This window comes from Epinephelus moara, chromosome 10 (genome assembly GCF_006386435.1).
Source record: "Epinephelus moara isolate mb chromosome 10, YSFRI_EMoa_1.0, whole genome shotgun sequence".
NCBI classification, from domain to species: Eukaryota; Metazoa; Chordata; class Actinopteri; order Perciformes; family Serranidae; genus Epinephelus; species Epinephelus moara.
Window position 1 is genome coordinate 40594480 of NC_065515.1, and position 16865 is coordinate 40611344.

The 16865-nt window shown below is 42.2% G+C and overlaps 1 protein-coding gene across 3 annotated transcripts in view; it reads left to right on the forward strand.

Moving 5' to 3' along the window:
* LOC126397197 (calcium-activated potassium channel subunit beta-2-like) overlaps positions 1–16865 on the forward strand; it is a 51796-nt gene that overhangs the window by 28327 nt on the left and 6604 nt on the right. For all 3 annotated transcript variants that reach the window (XM_050055785.1, XM_050055786.1, XM_050055784.1), the window contains exon 2: positions 16122–16226. In XM_050055785.1, coding sequence (XP_049911742.1) covers positions 16177–16226 — 50 coding nt within the window. In that variant the 5' untranslated portion in view covers positions 16122–16176. The remainder of the gene's footprint in view (positions 1–16121; positions 16227–16865) is intronic.

The following is a 16865-nucleotide window of genomic DNA, read 5'->3' on the forward strand; positions in this document are numbered from 1 at the left end:
ACTCAGCTGCCAGCACAGCCAGTTAGCCTCCGCTAGCTTCCCAGCTAGCGGCTCTCCATTTGGATCCAACCGGAGCACCGAGCCCTGGTTTGTTATTCAGGTTAATGTGGGAAGAAGCAGCGGGTATATCGGGCAGCTGAGTGAAGCTGAGTGAAGTGGCGGGCAGCGGACCGTCTGGATGTGATAGTCCGTGGAGATGCTGCGGTGCTTGGCGGCACAGACGAGGCGAGTGGGGGGGGGGTGTTGGAGAGCAGAGTTAGAGGGAGGTGTGGCTCATGACACACTTTGTTTTGGTCTACAGGCAGTGCACAACAGCAAACCTAGTGGTGAAAGGATTTCGCTTTTTGCCCCTTTAAAGTTAAAAAAGAAGAAGTTAGAGTCATATTGGCCGAGCTGGTACATCGATTCATATGACAAGCTAAAACCTTTTGGTGTGTGTATTAATGGCTGTATCGACGGCTTCTCTCAGGAAATAATTTGGCTGAATGCCTACAACACAAGCAGTCACCCCAGAGTGATCAGAGACTATTTTGTAGAAGCTTTAGAAACATTAGAAACTTGCCACAAATGATCGGTTTCCACAATAAATAAGCATAACAGGGTGGACATGTTATGCTTTACCACATCAGTCAAGCATTCTAAAACAATGGAAAAAGGTTGATTAAAGAGTGGTACTTTCTTTGCTTCTTGTATTTGATTTTCCCTCCAAAAATGTAAGCTACTTCCTGTGTCATGTGACTAGATAAAGAATCAGGGGGCGTGTTCAGGGATCTTTGCATCAGAGGAACAGGCGGGACAGTCAACTCAGGGACACAACATATTTAAAAAAAATTTAAGCAGTAAAAATGTATTAATAACAAAAAATAACATTTGGTGAGGAAAATTATAACTAGGGCTATACAACAGTTATGAAAAATGTAGAATTTGTTTTTTTTCTGTTACTTATATTTGTTACTTAAGTTGAGCAAACGTGATTGGGGACATGGCAGTTTAGCCTACTTATTGTCCTAAAATTAGGGTAATTATTTTAAATTTAATTAATCCTGCGTACATATTGTCGTCTTGTCGTTCTATGGTAGAGGGCAATTCACCATGTAAGCCAAGCCTTTAGAAATAAGTATTATCCCATTTTTACACAAAATATGCCATACTATGTCATGGGGACTAAATGACACCGAATAGTAGGAATGACCCAAATACAACATGCTTATTAGCACAAGCCTATGGCATTTTACATTGTATAAATTAGACTAGCAACTAGCGATCTTTTCCTCTTCTCATATAAAACCAGGGACAACAGCAACATTTAACAAAGGTAACGGCACACAGTTTGGCTCCCTTACAACTCACAAAGTTCACTGACAAAACAACTGTCCTGTACGAAACACGTTTTTTAAACAAATACAACATGCTAACGTTATTAGCACAAGCCTACAGCATTTTTCATTGTATAAATTAGCCCAGCAACTAGCAGAGATTTCCTCTTCTCATATGAAGCCAGGATAAATCCCTAAGTATAAGTCCCTGAAGGATAAATTACACACAAGACTTAAAATGCTATTTTAATGGAGGCCTCACTGCCTTATTGTTTCTTATCTGTGAACAAAAAGTAAATACAAGCAGCCGTTTCCACTGAGGGAAAAAGTATCAGTATACAGCGACAGACCGGAGGTCTGCATCACCGCGACACATAGTTACAATTGACTTATGGCTAAGCCACGCCCCCCTCCACTCACTTGGACAAACTATCAACATTCAGTGACTGGGCGCTATGGCAGGTGTCACAGTACACGGCATTNCCCAGCGTAAGCGTGATAAACTGCATCTCACTGCCGTCGCCATCGAAGACAACAAGTTTAAGTGCCACTGAAGTTAAGGTTTTTGGCTCAGAATATGAGAAAAGGATAACGGCCTTTTTACCATCTTTACCAAGACTGTCTCTCCGTTAGTTTGGTGCTATTTACACTGAATCATTCAGCATAACGTTTGCCAACCTTTGTTATCTCTGTGATTACAGATAAATGAATGAAACACTTACTTAAGCGTTAGTTAAGCTAACTTTAGCTAACGTTAGCGAAAGATTTTAAAGATAACTTTTTATTTCTTTCCAGCAAAGTGACAATAGATGTCAAGATGTTGACTTACCTTAAAACAGATGTAGACATCATTGTTAATCTTATTCACATTGAGTTGATGTCGTGGTCTAATGTTAACGTTACCACACAACTTTATCCAAAGGAGACACTTTTCTCAGTTGAGATGTAGTTTAAAGTGTAAAAAATACACCTCATCGCTCAGCCTCTCAGGCTTGTGTTGGAGTTGCATGTACCCCATGCACACTGTTTGACCATTTTTAAACTTCAAATTTCAGAAAAAGCTCATAAAACCGAACAAAACTGACTTTCTGTAATGCATTTAAATGAAGGTCCAGGCAGAGAATCTCTGAGTGTATGGGAATGGCTATACGCACTATGATTGGCTCATCGCATTTGAGGGCGGGACTTAGCCATAGGTCAATTCTGGGGAGGTGCACAGCGTAGGCTATGGCGTAGGCTCCAAATCGATGTGGAGCTTACGCCGTAACCTATGCGTCAATTCAACGCAGAACTATAAATTATGTGTAAGAGACTGAACAAAGCTACCCAGATGAGGAGTTTCCTTCAGTACAGATATTGGCACATTATACTCGTACTCATATAAAGTACATTATCCGTACAAGATACTCATTTCATCCAAGTACTCTGCTCAACCCTAGTGTAACTGTCTTTAATTTTGTCAAAACAAAAGTCCTTTGCTACTTGCTGGGGACTTGTCCACTGTGTAACCCCTGAAATCTACACTTATGGCTCTGTTGAACTTTTAGAGTCAGCTTGATGTTTTAATTTTAACAGCCCACTGCTTAACTGTTTTGAGAACACTCTCACTGCTTCACTGCTTCAAAACAGAGCTAAAAGAATGGTAATATTGGAAGTACATTTTTCATGTCACCAGCAATTCCACTCCAAATGAATGCTAATGCAGAGCAGTATTGTGTGTGTGTGTGTGTGTGTGTGTTATGTAAATATAATTTAGCTTTCCTTTTTATGTAACGATTTTGGAAAAAAACCAAACTCCATAACACTTTTATTAAATCCAAATCTTCACTTAGGAAGTCAGGGGTCATGCCAAAAACCAAAGTCCATAAATCCAAGCAGAGTCAAAAACCAGGGACTCAAACGTGAAGAAAAGGCTGGAAATTGTGAACACACTAAGGAGACAATGACAATCAGTTGAATGGGGGAAACACTGAGCTTTAAATACACAAGAGCTGATTACTAACAACATACAGGTGAGTGGAACAAGACACAGGTGAAACACATTAAAAAGAAACATGCAACACTATGTGAACAATTTATAAAAAAAAATTAAAACATGAACTGGATACAAATACATGAACATAAACTTGACAGAATATCACATTTTATTTCTTCCTATAGTGCTACTTTTACATGGGCCAGCTACAGCTAAGGACAGGCCACCAAAAACGGGGACTATCCCTGGAAAACCAGGAGGTCTTGTCACCTACTTATAAATCAGCTTTATGATACTATGTTAATGTTTAGAGCTTGTTGCTTTGCTTCCAAGTGACCCAAAAAAGAAAAAAGTCTTTAAGTCTAAACTGTTGTGACTGTCTCTCCAAATAGCTGAACCTGATGGGAGGACAAAGGAGATATGGAGATTCTGAGTTAAACATCTTGGCCACAGCTTTTAGCCAACTTGCTGTTGCTTTTAATGTTTATTGAATGCAGATGTGCATTTGGATTTGGAAGCAAAGGTGATTTCCTCTAGTCAGTTATAGTTGCACCTGCAGTGCATTACCCATAAGTAAGTGTTTCAGTTGATGGATATCAACTAGCAGCCCTCTAATGTCACCTGTGTTCTATCCAGCAGTATATAATCATACATACATTTACATAAACACATTGATGCAGTGCAGCTCCATTCATCTGCATTGGTTGTCCTTTTGGACTCCCTCAGTACTATTACCAAGGTCATGGCTTAGCTGAAAGTTGCAAGACGTGTGTTTGTTATTTCTGCTTTACAGGCGTTTTTTTTTTTAAAGACACTGCTTAATAAACAACACTGGAGGTATCAGTATATTACGCTATTTCAATGTTAATACTAGTCTGTTCCAGTGACAGTGTTGTCTGACCTCCACCACGTTGGCTTTTACAAGAGATCGTGTTTTCCATTTGTGCAAGAGGTCTCAAACTGTAAAGGAATGATAGATATGTGTTTGAGACAGCATGTCCACATACCATCCATGTGTGTGTATGTGAGAGAGAGAGTGGGTGTTTCCATTAGTTTACAAAGATAACCCTCTTAAGACAAATATAACACTAAAAGACACTCATGTAAATCTGTAGGTATGCAGTCAGTCAACACACTCATCACACATACATCCAACAACATGTGCTCTCAGAAAAGATGTACACACACACACACACACACACACACACACACACACACACACACACACACCACAAAATGTCAGTCCCATGCATAGTTTAGGTTACATGTTTTTCCCCATTAACAGGACGACATGCAGGCAGACTGACATGCTGTCAGATTGTGTGTATTTCTCTACTGACAAAAGCTGTTCTGGATTACATATATCAAAGGACAAATGTACAGAACTAAGAATCTAAGAATCAACTTCCAACAGTTTTCTTTAATAATGCCACAGACATTATAATTATGTATTATACAACAGTTAGTTCTGGCCCTGCAATCTGATTGGTCGAGAGACAGTAAAACGGTGACGATATTGGAGTACAACATCACGGTTATTTCACTGTGTATGTATCACTCCGCCTCACAGCTGATTGCAATCAAAAATCAAATCAAAACTGACGGTTAGTGTCAGTTAGGTCAGCAGTTGCGTTGTAGGCTAATTAATTCATCCACTGTCAAACAGCCAAAAATATGGATTTATTTCCTAAAATAAGTTTTGAATTGAACTATGAATGGTCATCAGAGGAAGATGAGGGAGAGGAGAAGCTGAATCCATCTGAGCACACATCCAGGTTTGTCAGTGTTTCATCAGCGGAGCTCAATGACTTGGAGAAAAGCAACATACTGTCAGATCAGAAGGCAGAGTCGGCTGTGCCTGTGAAGCGACAGTCCACCATGCAGTCACCAGAGACTTATTTCACCGGCTGCACAATTAATGGAAACGTGCAGATAAATGTGTATAAAGAGTAAGTGCCTGGCGCACCATGTCTGCGTTACATAGCAACGGTGACAGCGGAGTCCTGAGGGAACTATTTTTGTTGGCGGAAGACAAATAAAATGCTTAAATTATCTATTTTGTCCTCATTTTTCAACATTTCTTAATCAGCCTTGCTTATTTAACTGTTGAACTGTTGTATAAAAGCAATATCACACTCGAGCTCGGCTGTGATTTGGTCGTAGGCACGAGGCCGCAGGCCGACTGTGACGATATCACAGTACAACATCACTCCCTCTCGTGTGATATTGCTTAAATAATGTCATTCTATCCAAGCATCAGTCTGGCTTGTTAGATCAGGGGTGTCCAAACTTTTTTGAACAGGGGCCAGATTAGTTAATGTGAAATTACCTGAGGGCCAGCTACATCTTACAATACATGGGCTATCAAAAAAAAAGCATTTCATCTTGCAGTGGAAAAGTATTCAACTTTCCACAGCTCCTGAAAGCGGCAGCCCTCACCCTCGCTGTCGACATAACGCATCTTTTCTGTGGCCATGTCTGCTACCTAGCAGGAAATGTCGGCTGTTGGGTGCATAATGAAAACAGACTGCCTGTTGGTGTGGAGAGTTATTTCCACTCAAGCAGGTGCAGAACATACATGCTGGTTGACTGGTGGCTGTAGTCTTTGTAGGGTGTTCATGTGCAACTTTTTTGGCCTGACATGGCGACATCAGGCGACACAGCAGGGGACCTTTGTCCATACTACTTTTCTAAAGTCAGTTTGGTGACATCATAACGGTTATTTTTCCAGAGACTGGAAAAATAGCTCCTGGAGTACACAAAATTACAGGAAAATCAAATGTCCCTGTATTGGCTAAATTACTGTGATGTCATGCCAACAACAACAATCCTGAGCAATTGATTTTAAGTGCGGTGATTAGTAAAATTAAGAAAATTTGATTATTTCTGATGTTTTTGTTGTGCTTATTGTGGTTCGGGAGGTAGAGCAGTCGTCTACTCAAAACGTCAGTAGTTTGATCACCAACTTTTGCAGTCTACGGCCTCTAGTTTCGCAGACCGGGTGAGGCGGAGGCGCAGCGCACCTGCACTTCGCCAACTGGGTGTGGCCAGGCGGATTTTGCAAGTTTGGCACAACGTGCGCGCTGGCGCAGCTGCTTCTCTTTCCCACCTCCGTCCCTCCTACCTGCGCAAGTCGCAAGGCTTTCCCACCTCCGTCCCTCCTACCTGCGCAAGTCGCAAGGAGAAAAGGCGTGGAGTGGGTTTTACACAGCTGATTCACATCACACCAATCAAATGAGCCCCTCTCCTCGCCCTTAAATGTGCCGTGTGAAGGCGTAATGAGTTTACTCAATTTGCCATGGCAGAAGAGAGCAGCAGCGTCAGACAGCCAAACTTCTCCCAGGAGGAAACTGATGTTTTGGTCCAGGAGGTCCAAGCTCGCAGTGTCCGAATATACGGAACTGCGAGCAGACCTCCACGGGTTTCCATAACGCGTGCCAAACAGTGCCATTCCCCTTTGATCTGACATCAGATGTGACAGGACAGTCGATATAGAGATACGTTTATGTGCTGATTGCAGATAGTTGCATTGAATAGTGGTTTTGTGGCTATTTATTGCATTGTTAATGTGCCTGATATTCTGGAAACCTGCCTGTGACATTTTGGTGACGTGTGCGCACTGTCCGCCGGTCAGCCAAACTTCGGCTTACGCCGGCTGCGCTCCCCCTGCGCTGACAGTAGACCTGGTTTCAGCTGGCGAGCTTTTAGCGCACCTTCGGCGAAGCCTTTTGGCACGAAGCTGTCACTGTGCCAAGCTGGATCTGTCGACACCTCCCCCTGCTGCGCCGCCACACCCATCTCAGCGCACCTCGGTCTGACAAACTACCAAACTGGGCGCGCCTTGGGTTGCGCTGCTCGAAACTAGCTCTGCGTGGGGTTTTGCCACCCTGCACCACCCTGCGCCGCCCTGCGCCGTGCCGAGAAACTAGAGACCTACATGTCAAGATAGTGAGCCCCAGTTTACTCCTGAAGATTGTGCCAATGGTGTGTGACAGTGTGTGGATGTTTAGCTGATGAACAGGTGGCCCCTTATATGTAGCCGCTGGTGTGTGAATCTGTGGGTGAATTGTGCTTGTGTTTTAAAGGGATTTCAGCTCAGTAAGATTTACCATGTACTGTGTTGCTTTGCTTGCATCTTTAAGAAACCAAATTTCTCATCTTCTCAAATGACACAAACTGTTGGTCTGTCCCAGATCTCACTTTTCATATGCTGAGTCCAGAGCTGTCTTTGAGCATGTTTGTTCCTTGCATATGGAAATCTGGAAAATCCCATCCCTGCTCCAATTTTTATCGTTACCCAGCACCTCTATACTAAAGACTGAACTCCAGATATCCTCACCTGTTTGCTCAGCGCCACTAAATTGTATGTATATGGCGCAGGTTTTGTTTTTTTTGTTTTTTTAGGTAGATGTGATTTCTGAAAGGAAAATATAACCAGAGTCAACAGTTTTGCTGACTTCCTTGAACAGGTTTGATTCTCTGTCTGTAAAGTGAACCACAGCTACGTGTACAGCCAAAACCACATGCACATACAGTACACACACACACACACACACACACACACACACACACACACACACACACACACACACACACACACACACAGCAGAGATGACAACACTGTAGTTGGTGTAGGACTCTTATTGATGGCTGATTAAAGAGACCTGCTAATCCTGGGTTGTAAATAATTGTGAGGCATGCTGGGCCAGCTCAGTGTTGACGTATAAACAGTCATTTAGACAACCAGTGGGGGTTGTTTTTGGTTCTTTGATGTTACAGTCTGTATACTCTAGTATAGCTGATATTAGTATGTTGCAGTATTTCTCCTACCATTATATTAGGGGGGCGCCCCAACCCCCCCAACGGCTATTTCTATTTAGCACCAGATCACAACAGAAGTCATTTAAGGTTACCTTTCCTATAGAACAGGAGTCCGTTTCACAAAGCAGGTTTAGTGAAAACTCTGATTCTGTTAACCCTGAAATGAGGGAAACTCTGGGTTTTCCGTTTCAGAAAGGGAGGTAACTGAAGCTCGGTGTCAGTTACTATGGCAACTGACTCTGTGAACCTAACCTGGTCGGGAGCAGGTTTTCTTCAATGAACCTCGAGTTTCTAGCTTTCTCCTCCCTCTTACGCCACACACGCAGTGTGATTCATTCATTCATTCGTTTAGTGTCGCACGGGTTTCAGCGAGTGTAATCATCTGTCCTCAAGGTAGGCTAAAGTTGGATCCTAAAGTGTGCTCGAGTTCTAAATCTACTTTTTTCGACCATGGCATGTCCGTTCTTGGTGGACCCTGTGGACTAAGAGGCAGTGTTACTGAGGAGGGAGTTACGCATTTGTCGGGAGATTAATCACAGGCCCAGAATTGACGTATTGTCATTTCCAGAACATTTTCTTTTTGAACGGTACCGTTTCACATCACAGTCCATCATTTATATCCATAACCTCATCTGTCATGACATAACCAACGTCACCAACCGTGGACGTGCACTTTCATCTACCCAGATTCTTTGTGTTGCTCTTCGTTTTTTTGCAAACGGGAGTTTTCTGTATAATATCGGAGATGCAGAAAATATCAGTAAGGCCACTGTCTGCAGAGCCGTGAGAAAAGTGTCCCTAGCTCTGAAACGTCTATTAAACTCTTTTGTTGTGTTCTCTGGACATAAACCTGTGAGGGTCATCAAGGAGGAGCTCCACAGGATTGCAGGTGAATGATATTACTGGTAAACATGATTAAAAAGATGCACCCCGACTATTATGCTGAAGTCTTACCTGTTTGAACAATGTCTTTATATTTCATCTTGAGCTGCTTCCATGTTCTTTTTTCACCGGTGGGATTGCATCTAAGTGAAATAAATTTTGGCTTTAACACCATTCCACCTGTTTGCATCTGTAGCCTAATATTATTGTGATTGCATAAATGTATAAAATAAATTTAAACTTTGGCTACGCATTGACTCGAGCAGTAATTTGTAATTTAATTTGGTTGCAAATTAAATTGGTTGGTTTACAATTCTCCTCGAATCTCGTGACGGAGTTCTGCTTCGATGCGCGTGCGTGTGCACACACACACACACACACACACACACACACACACACACACACACACAGGTGAGCACACTAGAGAGCAGCTAAATAGAAAGAAAAAGAAAAATAACTAGAAAACAGCAGATGTGGAAGCATATAGGTGCAATGCTTGAAACGGCAATCATCAAAGCAGTGGTACTCCCTGTGAAAAAAAAAGGCAATGTGGTGCACCTCGCATTTTGCAGTATGTATTTGTATTTCGACAGTGAGGTATTGCTACTCTTACTCAAGTAACTGTTATCAGAATTGGACAGATAGATGAAACTCTACAATGTGTTCTTTACGCACATACCTTTGCTTGCTTCTCCTGTTTTGTTGTGGTTGCAGACTGTAGTTTTCTTACTCTTTTGTGTTACTTAATTTTGTTAGTCTGAAGCCCAATTCAGACCAAAGATTCTCGACAAGACTGATCGTTTTAGAACGTTACAGAGAAAAGCTGTAGCAGTGTGACCGGCCGGTCTGAGCTCAGCCCAAGCCGGTTGATGGTGTCATCTCCAACTCAGCTGGTCGAAGCACCATAGCTGGTTCCAGAATGTAAAGCACGTCACCTGTTTCAAGAGCCAATCGGCTTGTAGTGAAGTCTGCTGGTCATTCAAAATGAATGCAGACGATGTGTTCGTTTGCCGCGGCAGATGCACCATCCCCTTCCAGCCCTCTGTTTCCATCCTAATGGTGTGCCACTGCTGCTGCTTATTGTATGTGCTTATGCAATCTGGAAATCCATCGGTAAAAAAAAAAAAAAAAAGTTTTCTTCCTTTACCTCTGGAGGCACTGCCCGTAGCTTTTCGACTAACGGAAGTGCAGGGGCCTCAGGGATCACTCACCCCCTTCACTTCCGGCGGTGCCCCCAGTGTTACACTCCTACCTGCAACTCGAACCAAACGACAGTAAAAACATTGCCCCTAATGCCCTTTTTTTCCTGTCGTGAGGAGTGGAAGGTGTGCTGGTGGATGCACAATGTTTGTAAGTTGTGCTGTTGTCCATGTTTTTCACGTTGACGAGACGGCGTTTTGGGTGGAGCAGTTGCCATGGATGCGGAGCTTGCTGTTTCTGTACACGTTACATCTCCTGTGGTCCAAACACATTGGCCTTCATTTACAAAATGAAAAATTGACAGAAAACTGGCCACATGGTCATTTTCATGCAAACCTCGGCATTTATCAATGTTGACGTGACTATGGCTTGGACGCAGATGATGCATCTGTCTCCCCCGCCACCTGTTATGCCTGCAATGAAAGCAGACGATACGTAAGGCTACGTGTTCCTGGGTCTGGGTCAATTATTAGCTCAAATATAAACAATATTGATATTATATTATATATAGGCTAATATTATCAATATATGTAGGCCATAGGTCGGTACATATTTTGGATATTTAAATGAGCCTTGAGTTTGATTGTCCACTGCAATGCTGATGCCACTTTTCAGGTTGCCAAATACAACCAACTGGTTAGAACTGGTTAGAATGAATAGAATAGAATAGAATAGAAAACTTTATTGTCTGGAACCAAAAGGCAACAGAAATTTGTCTTCGACAGGGCTCAACACCAGGTTTACACACACACAGAAGACATTTAAAACACATCCAAGACATCTACAGGATCTAAAAACACGCAAAAAAGGTACATCAGATGATACAAAACATTGACAAAAGAAAAGAAAAGGACCAGCAGCAAGTCATGATCAAGGCACTGAAATTCCTCTGCTGTTGAGGGCTGTTACTGCAGTTGGAATGAATGATTTTTTGTAGATTGTTTTTCTGGCCAGTGGGACTTTGTATCTCTTGCCTGATGGGAGGAGACTGAATGAGTGATGGAGGGGATGAGAGGGTTCTTCTATGATCAGGGTGGCTTTCCTGATCACAGAGTGCTCATACAGATGGGACAGTGGACTTTGTGGTGAACCGATTATTTTGCTGGCTTGATTTGTGATCCGTGAGAGTTTTGTTTTCTGTTTGTTGGTGAGAAAGTTGTACCAGGAGGTGATATTGAAGGTGAGAATGGATTCTATGAGTGACTGGTAGACCATCATTAAGATCTTTTTACTGACATTGAGGTTTCTCAGTTTCCTGAGAAGATGGAGGCGCTGTAGTGCTTTATTGTAAATTGTGTCTGAGTGTGTTTGAAAGGGCAGGCAGGGGGTCCATCTGTGTCCCCAGATATTTGAGGCACTCCACCTGTTCCACCTGCTCTCCCTGAATGTGCAGAGGTTTAAAAAGCTGAGGTGAGATTGCTGCTCTGTTTCTGCCCCCACAGCACAACTCGTTAGTCTTTAGGATGTTTAATTCTAGTGATTTCTGACCTGGGACATCAGCATTACCATTTCTCTTCTTGTCTGTATTGCATCTTTTCATATCATGAACTCTGGATGTGAGGCTGCTAATCCTAGAATATATAGGAGCGGGATATTTAAATGATGATTGTTTTCAGTTGCCAAATGCCCAATCGTTTTTATGTGTGATCGAACACAAAAGTGCAATTAGGAGGGTAGATGAAAAATCCTCTATTGCTCGTCATTTCAGAGATGCTAGATGAAAAATCCTCTATTGCTCGTCATTTCAGAGATGCTAACCACCCTGTTTCCTCTCTCACCTTCTGTGTTATCCAGCAGATTAAAACACCACGTAGGCGAGGTGACATGAACGTCTTCTCTTACAGGCAGAGTGTAAATGGATATTTTATCTCCAAACTCTGCACCCAAAAAGTTTAAATGAAGAAATGGTATTAAATTGTTTTATTTAGAACCCTTGGGGCAGTGTGTGTATGTTGTCTGCCATGATCAGGGATGAGAAATGTGTCTTTCTGTCCTTCTACATATTCTGCATATTTTGTAATTGCTAGTTTTGAAATTGTTAGTGTTTATCTAAAATCAGCCCTCTTCTCTTAGTAATCTGATTATGCTTTAATATGCTATAATAGCTTTAGATATCATTCCTTGAGTATCTGTACTTGTGGCCCTGGAACATGTATGGATCCATGCACTGATTGACTCTGCCTCCAATCTACAAATAGAGCACAGGTGTGTGATTTGCCCTTTAGACACTAATCTGTGGCGCAGGCTTGGGGTCCGCTCTGCCCTGGTGGAGTGGAGGGTGGCCGGGTTGCCGGGGGCGGACGGCTCCATGTGATGGTGTTTCCTCTATGGTTCTTCTGTGCTCAGCCTTATTTTTTTCTTCTTATTTATTTATTTTTTAGTGGCGTTTGGATTCGGTTACGGCAGATGGACGGCAATCTGAAATGGAATGAAGCCCACAGACGGCAGAGAGTAGCTACAACAGTAGTCGAATGCGCCCCATCCGCCCACAGCACAATGCTCTTAAAGCCCTACGCTATCAAAAGCTGGCAAAATACATTTATTTTATTTTATGGCCTTGACATTAACTGTAAAGTCATATTGTTGACTTATCAAAGACACTTTCGTGTTTTTGTGTGTATACAGAATTGTTAAAGATATCATTGAGGAAAATGAGGTTGACATGACGTTGTTGAATCAGGGAATTCGTGTGTCCACCACGGGAAAGGATCCTAATTGACTTTACATAATTGTTTCCGTGGTACCGGCACGTAATTTCCACCCATTACGTGCTGCCACCACGGAATGCGGTGTTAAGAGGTCATGGTCATTTTACGTATTTCTGTGAGATCAGGTTGTATTTTTACTTCTGCGGTGGTGTGTCTGTGTCACTCTGCAGTTACACCTCCAAAACGCTAGTCTGCCGTGGAGGACTGTGTTAAGTGCTGTAAAGTTTAGTTGATTCAAAACACACGTTAAATATGGCTTAATAGAGACAATTTCAAACACAAGTACGCAAATTGGCTTCACTATAAATCACAGCATTGACAGACAAACACGCCTTCATCTGGACACATTTCCCCCAGCTAGGCTGGGGCTAGGCTAATTTGTGTAAATTAGCCTAGCTATTAGCGATCTTTCCCTTGTTTCATATAAAACCAGGGACAACAGCAACATTTAACAAAGGTAACGACACATAATTTGGCTCCATTACAACTCACAAGATTCACCAACAAACCAACTGTTTCATACTAAACACATTTTCCAAGCAAATACAACATGCTAACGTTATTAACGCAAGCCTATGGCATTTTACATTGTACAAATTAGCCTAGCAGTTCGCGATCTTTCCCTTGTCTCACATAAAACCTGGGACAACAGCAACATTGAACAAAGGTAAGGGCACTCAATTTGGCTCCATTACAACTCACACCATTCACTGACAAACCGTCACACTAAACACGTTTTCCAAACAAGTACAACATGCTAACGTTATTATCTCCGGCCTATGGCATTTTACATTGTATACATTAGCCTAGCGATGAGCGGAGATTTCCTCTGTTCATATGAAGCCAGGGTAAATCACACACAAGACTTAAAATGCTATTTTAGTGGAGGGTGTTTTCGAAACACCCCCGTTGTTGACAGAAAATTTAACTCACCCACCCTACGCTCAGCGTTGCGGTGACGCAGACCCCTCTATTTCTGTATACTGACACCACATCCGTCAGTGGAAACGAAGCTTGTATTTACTTGTATTTGACAGATAAGAAACAACAAATTGTGAAGACAGTAAAACCTCCACTAAAATACCATTTTAAGTCTTGTGTGTGATTTGTCCTGGCTTCATATGAGCAGAGGAAATCTCTGCTCGTCGCTAGGCTAATGTATACATTGTCATACAAAGAAGTCCACACGCACATCCAAACCAAAAAACGGGCAGGTGCTGAGCCGAAAACAGTGCATACAAAAGAGGATTAAAACAGTTCGCACACTGCAGGGCTCCAATGCTCAGTCGAATTTATTCGAATAGAAGTAACGTTTCGAGTGTCAAGTACTTCATCAGACTAAGAGCCTGACGCTCGAAACGTTACTTCTATTCAAATAAATTCGACTGAGCATTGGAGCCCTGCAGTGTGCAAACTGTTTTAATCTTCTAATGTATACAATGTAAAATGCAATAGGCTGGAGCTAATAACGTTAGCATGTTGTATTTTTTTGGATGTGTTTAGTGTGACGGTTGTTTTGTCAGTGAATGGTGTGAGTTGTAATGGAGCCAAATTGAGTGCCCTTACCAACCTGATCTCACAGAATTTATTTATTTTATTTTATGGCCTTGACATTAACCTGTCATATTGTTGAGTTATCAAGGACACTTTCGTGTTTTTGTGTGTATACAGGAATATTAAAGATATCACTGAGGAAAACGAGGTTGACGTGACATTGTTGAATGTGTGTACACCACAACAATGGATCCTAATTGACCTTACATTGGCATTGTTTCCGTGGTACCGACACGTAATTTCAACCCATTAGGTGCTGCCACCACGGAATGCGGTGTTAAGAGGTCATGGTCATTTCACGTATTTCTGTGTAAAATGCCATAGGCTGGTGCTAATAACGTTAGCATGTTGTATTTGCTTGGAAAACATGTTTAGTGTAAGACAGTTGTTTTGTCGGTGAACCCTGTGAGTTGTAATGAAGCCAAACTGTGTGCCGTTACCTTTGTTAAATGTTGCTGTTGTCCCTGGTTTTATATGAGAAGAGGGAAAGATTGCTAGACGCTAGGCTAATTTATACAATGTACAATGCCATAGACTTGTGCTAATAACGTTAGCATGTTGTATTGGTGGGGGAAATGTGTCCAGATAAAGACAAGTGTTTTGTCTGTCAATTCTGCGATTTATAGTGAAGCCAATTTGCGTGCTTGTGTTTGACATTGTCTCTATTAAGCCATCTTTCATGTGTGTTTTGAATCAACTAAACTTAACAGCACTTAACACAGTCTTGAAGATTATGTACGACTTTAGTTGACCAAGATTTTCTTTGGTTGACTACAGCCCTACATTTTACATTGTATAAATTAGCCTAGCGAAGGGCGGAGATTTCCTCTGTTCATATGAAGCCAGGATAAATCCCGAAGTATAAATCCCTGAAGGATAAATCACACACAAGACTTAACAATGCTATTTTAGTGAAGGCTTTACTGTCTTCACAATTTATTGTTTCTTATGAAATACAAATAAATACAAGCTTCATTTCCACTGAAGGAAATGGTTTCAGCTTACAGAAACTGACAGGAGGTCTGCGTCAACGCGACGCTGAGCGTTAGAGTGGGCGAGTTCAACATTGTGTAAACAAAGGGGGTGTTTTGAAAACACCCCCATTTTCATAGGCAACTTAGCCTGTCCCCCCCGCCGCAGGAAATAATGGATTAATCCTGGAAAGCTATTGATGTAGCACATAATGGATTAATCCTGGAAAGCTATTGATGTAGCACTTTTCTCCTTGTGTAAGTAACACAGCGATTATTTGACCAATGAGAATTTGGTTGGACGAGAGCATATCGACCAAATAATTGACCAGTCGACCAGGAGACTACAGCCCTAGATTTCCGTGCTTGGATGTGCACCAGTTTGTCCATTAGATTGATAAATGTGGCCCAATGAGCTCACACACCTGTGTTTATTTATTACTTGATTGTGTGACGTAACCCACCAACGTGTTTACTGTCCCCTTGTGGTGTGGCACACTAATACCCACAAAATATAAGAAACCAAAATATAAGAAACCAAAACAACAAAACACCCATATTGGCTCCAACAACACATTTAAGTACTGTATGTCAACTACCACTGGATCTGAGCCATAGTATTTCTGATCTACTTCTCCTAGACCAGCCTGTAGAGTAGTGCAGTTTTTGAATAACTGTCTCGTATATTTTGCAGGTGGGTCAGCCCCTCTGACAACAGCGGACTACAGTTCCCACATTCCTCAGATAGGATGTTTCTGTGGGCAGGAAGTAAAGCAGCAGATGGAAGAAATGACCGCAGGTATTGAATACTGTCTTACCCAGTTTGTTTCAGTGTTTATGCATAAATATGTCAGGACTAGAAAGAGCAGCATTTTCTGAAGAAAGTGTGCTGAAAAAACAGGTATTACATTCACAGACATAGTTAAAGGCGCTGTATGCTACATTCAGTGTTAGTATTGCAACAAACATCTGTAGAGAATGAAGTCACGGTCCCTCTGTGTGTGTTGTAACCTGAGCTTCTTGTTCTTTGTTGTGGTAGCCGGTCCAGTGGCGCATGCATGTCAGTGCACGTGAGTCTCTTGTGTGTATCCCACTGGCTAGCTCAGGGCCACCACTCTGCACGGGAACTGCCCATTGGTTCGACAGCCCATTGGTTCGACATCCCATTGTTCCGACCATATTAAACCCATTGGTTCGACATCCCATTGTTCCGACCATATTAAACTCATTGTTCCAAAGTCCGTTCCAAAATCATCATGATGCCCTGTGGTTAAGGTCTGGTTAGGTTTAGGTACAAAAACCACTTGGTTAGGGTCAGGAAAAGACCATGGTATGGGTTAAAATGAAAAAGAAAGTGACAAACTCATAAGCCGTGAGCCTGCTCCGCCTCAAGCCGGTCGCGGCGCACCAAACGCCCGCCGCAAGCCATTCAGCACCG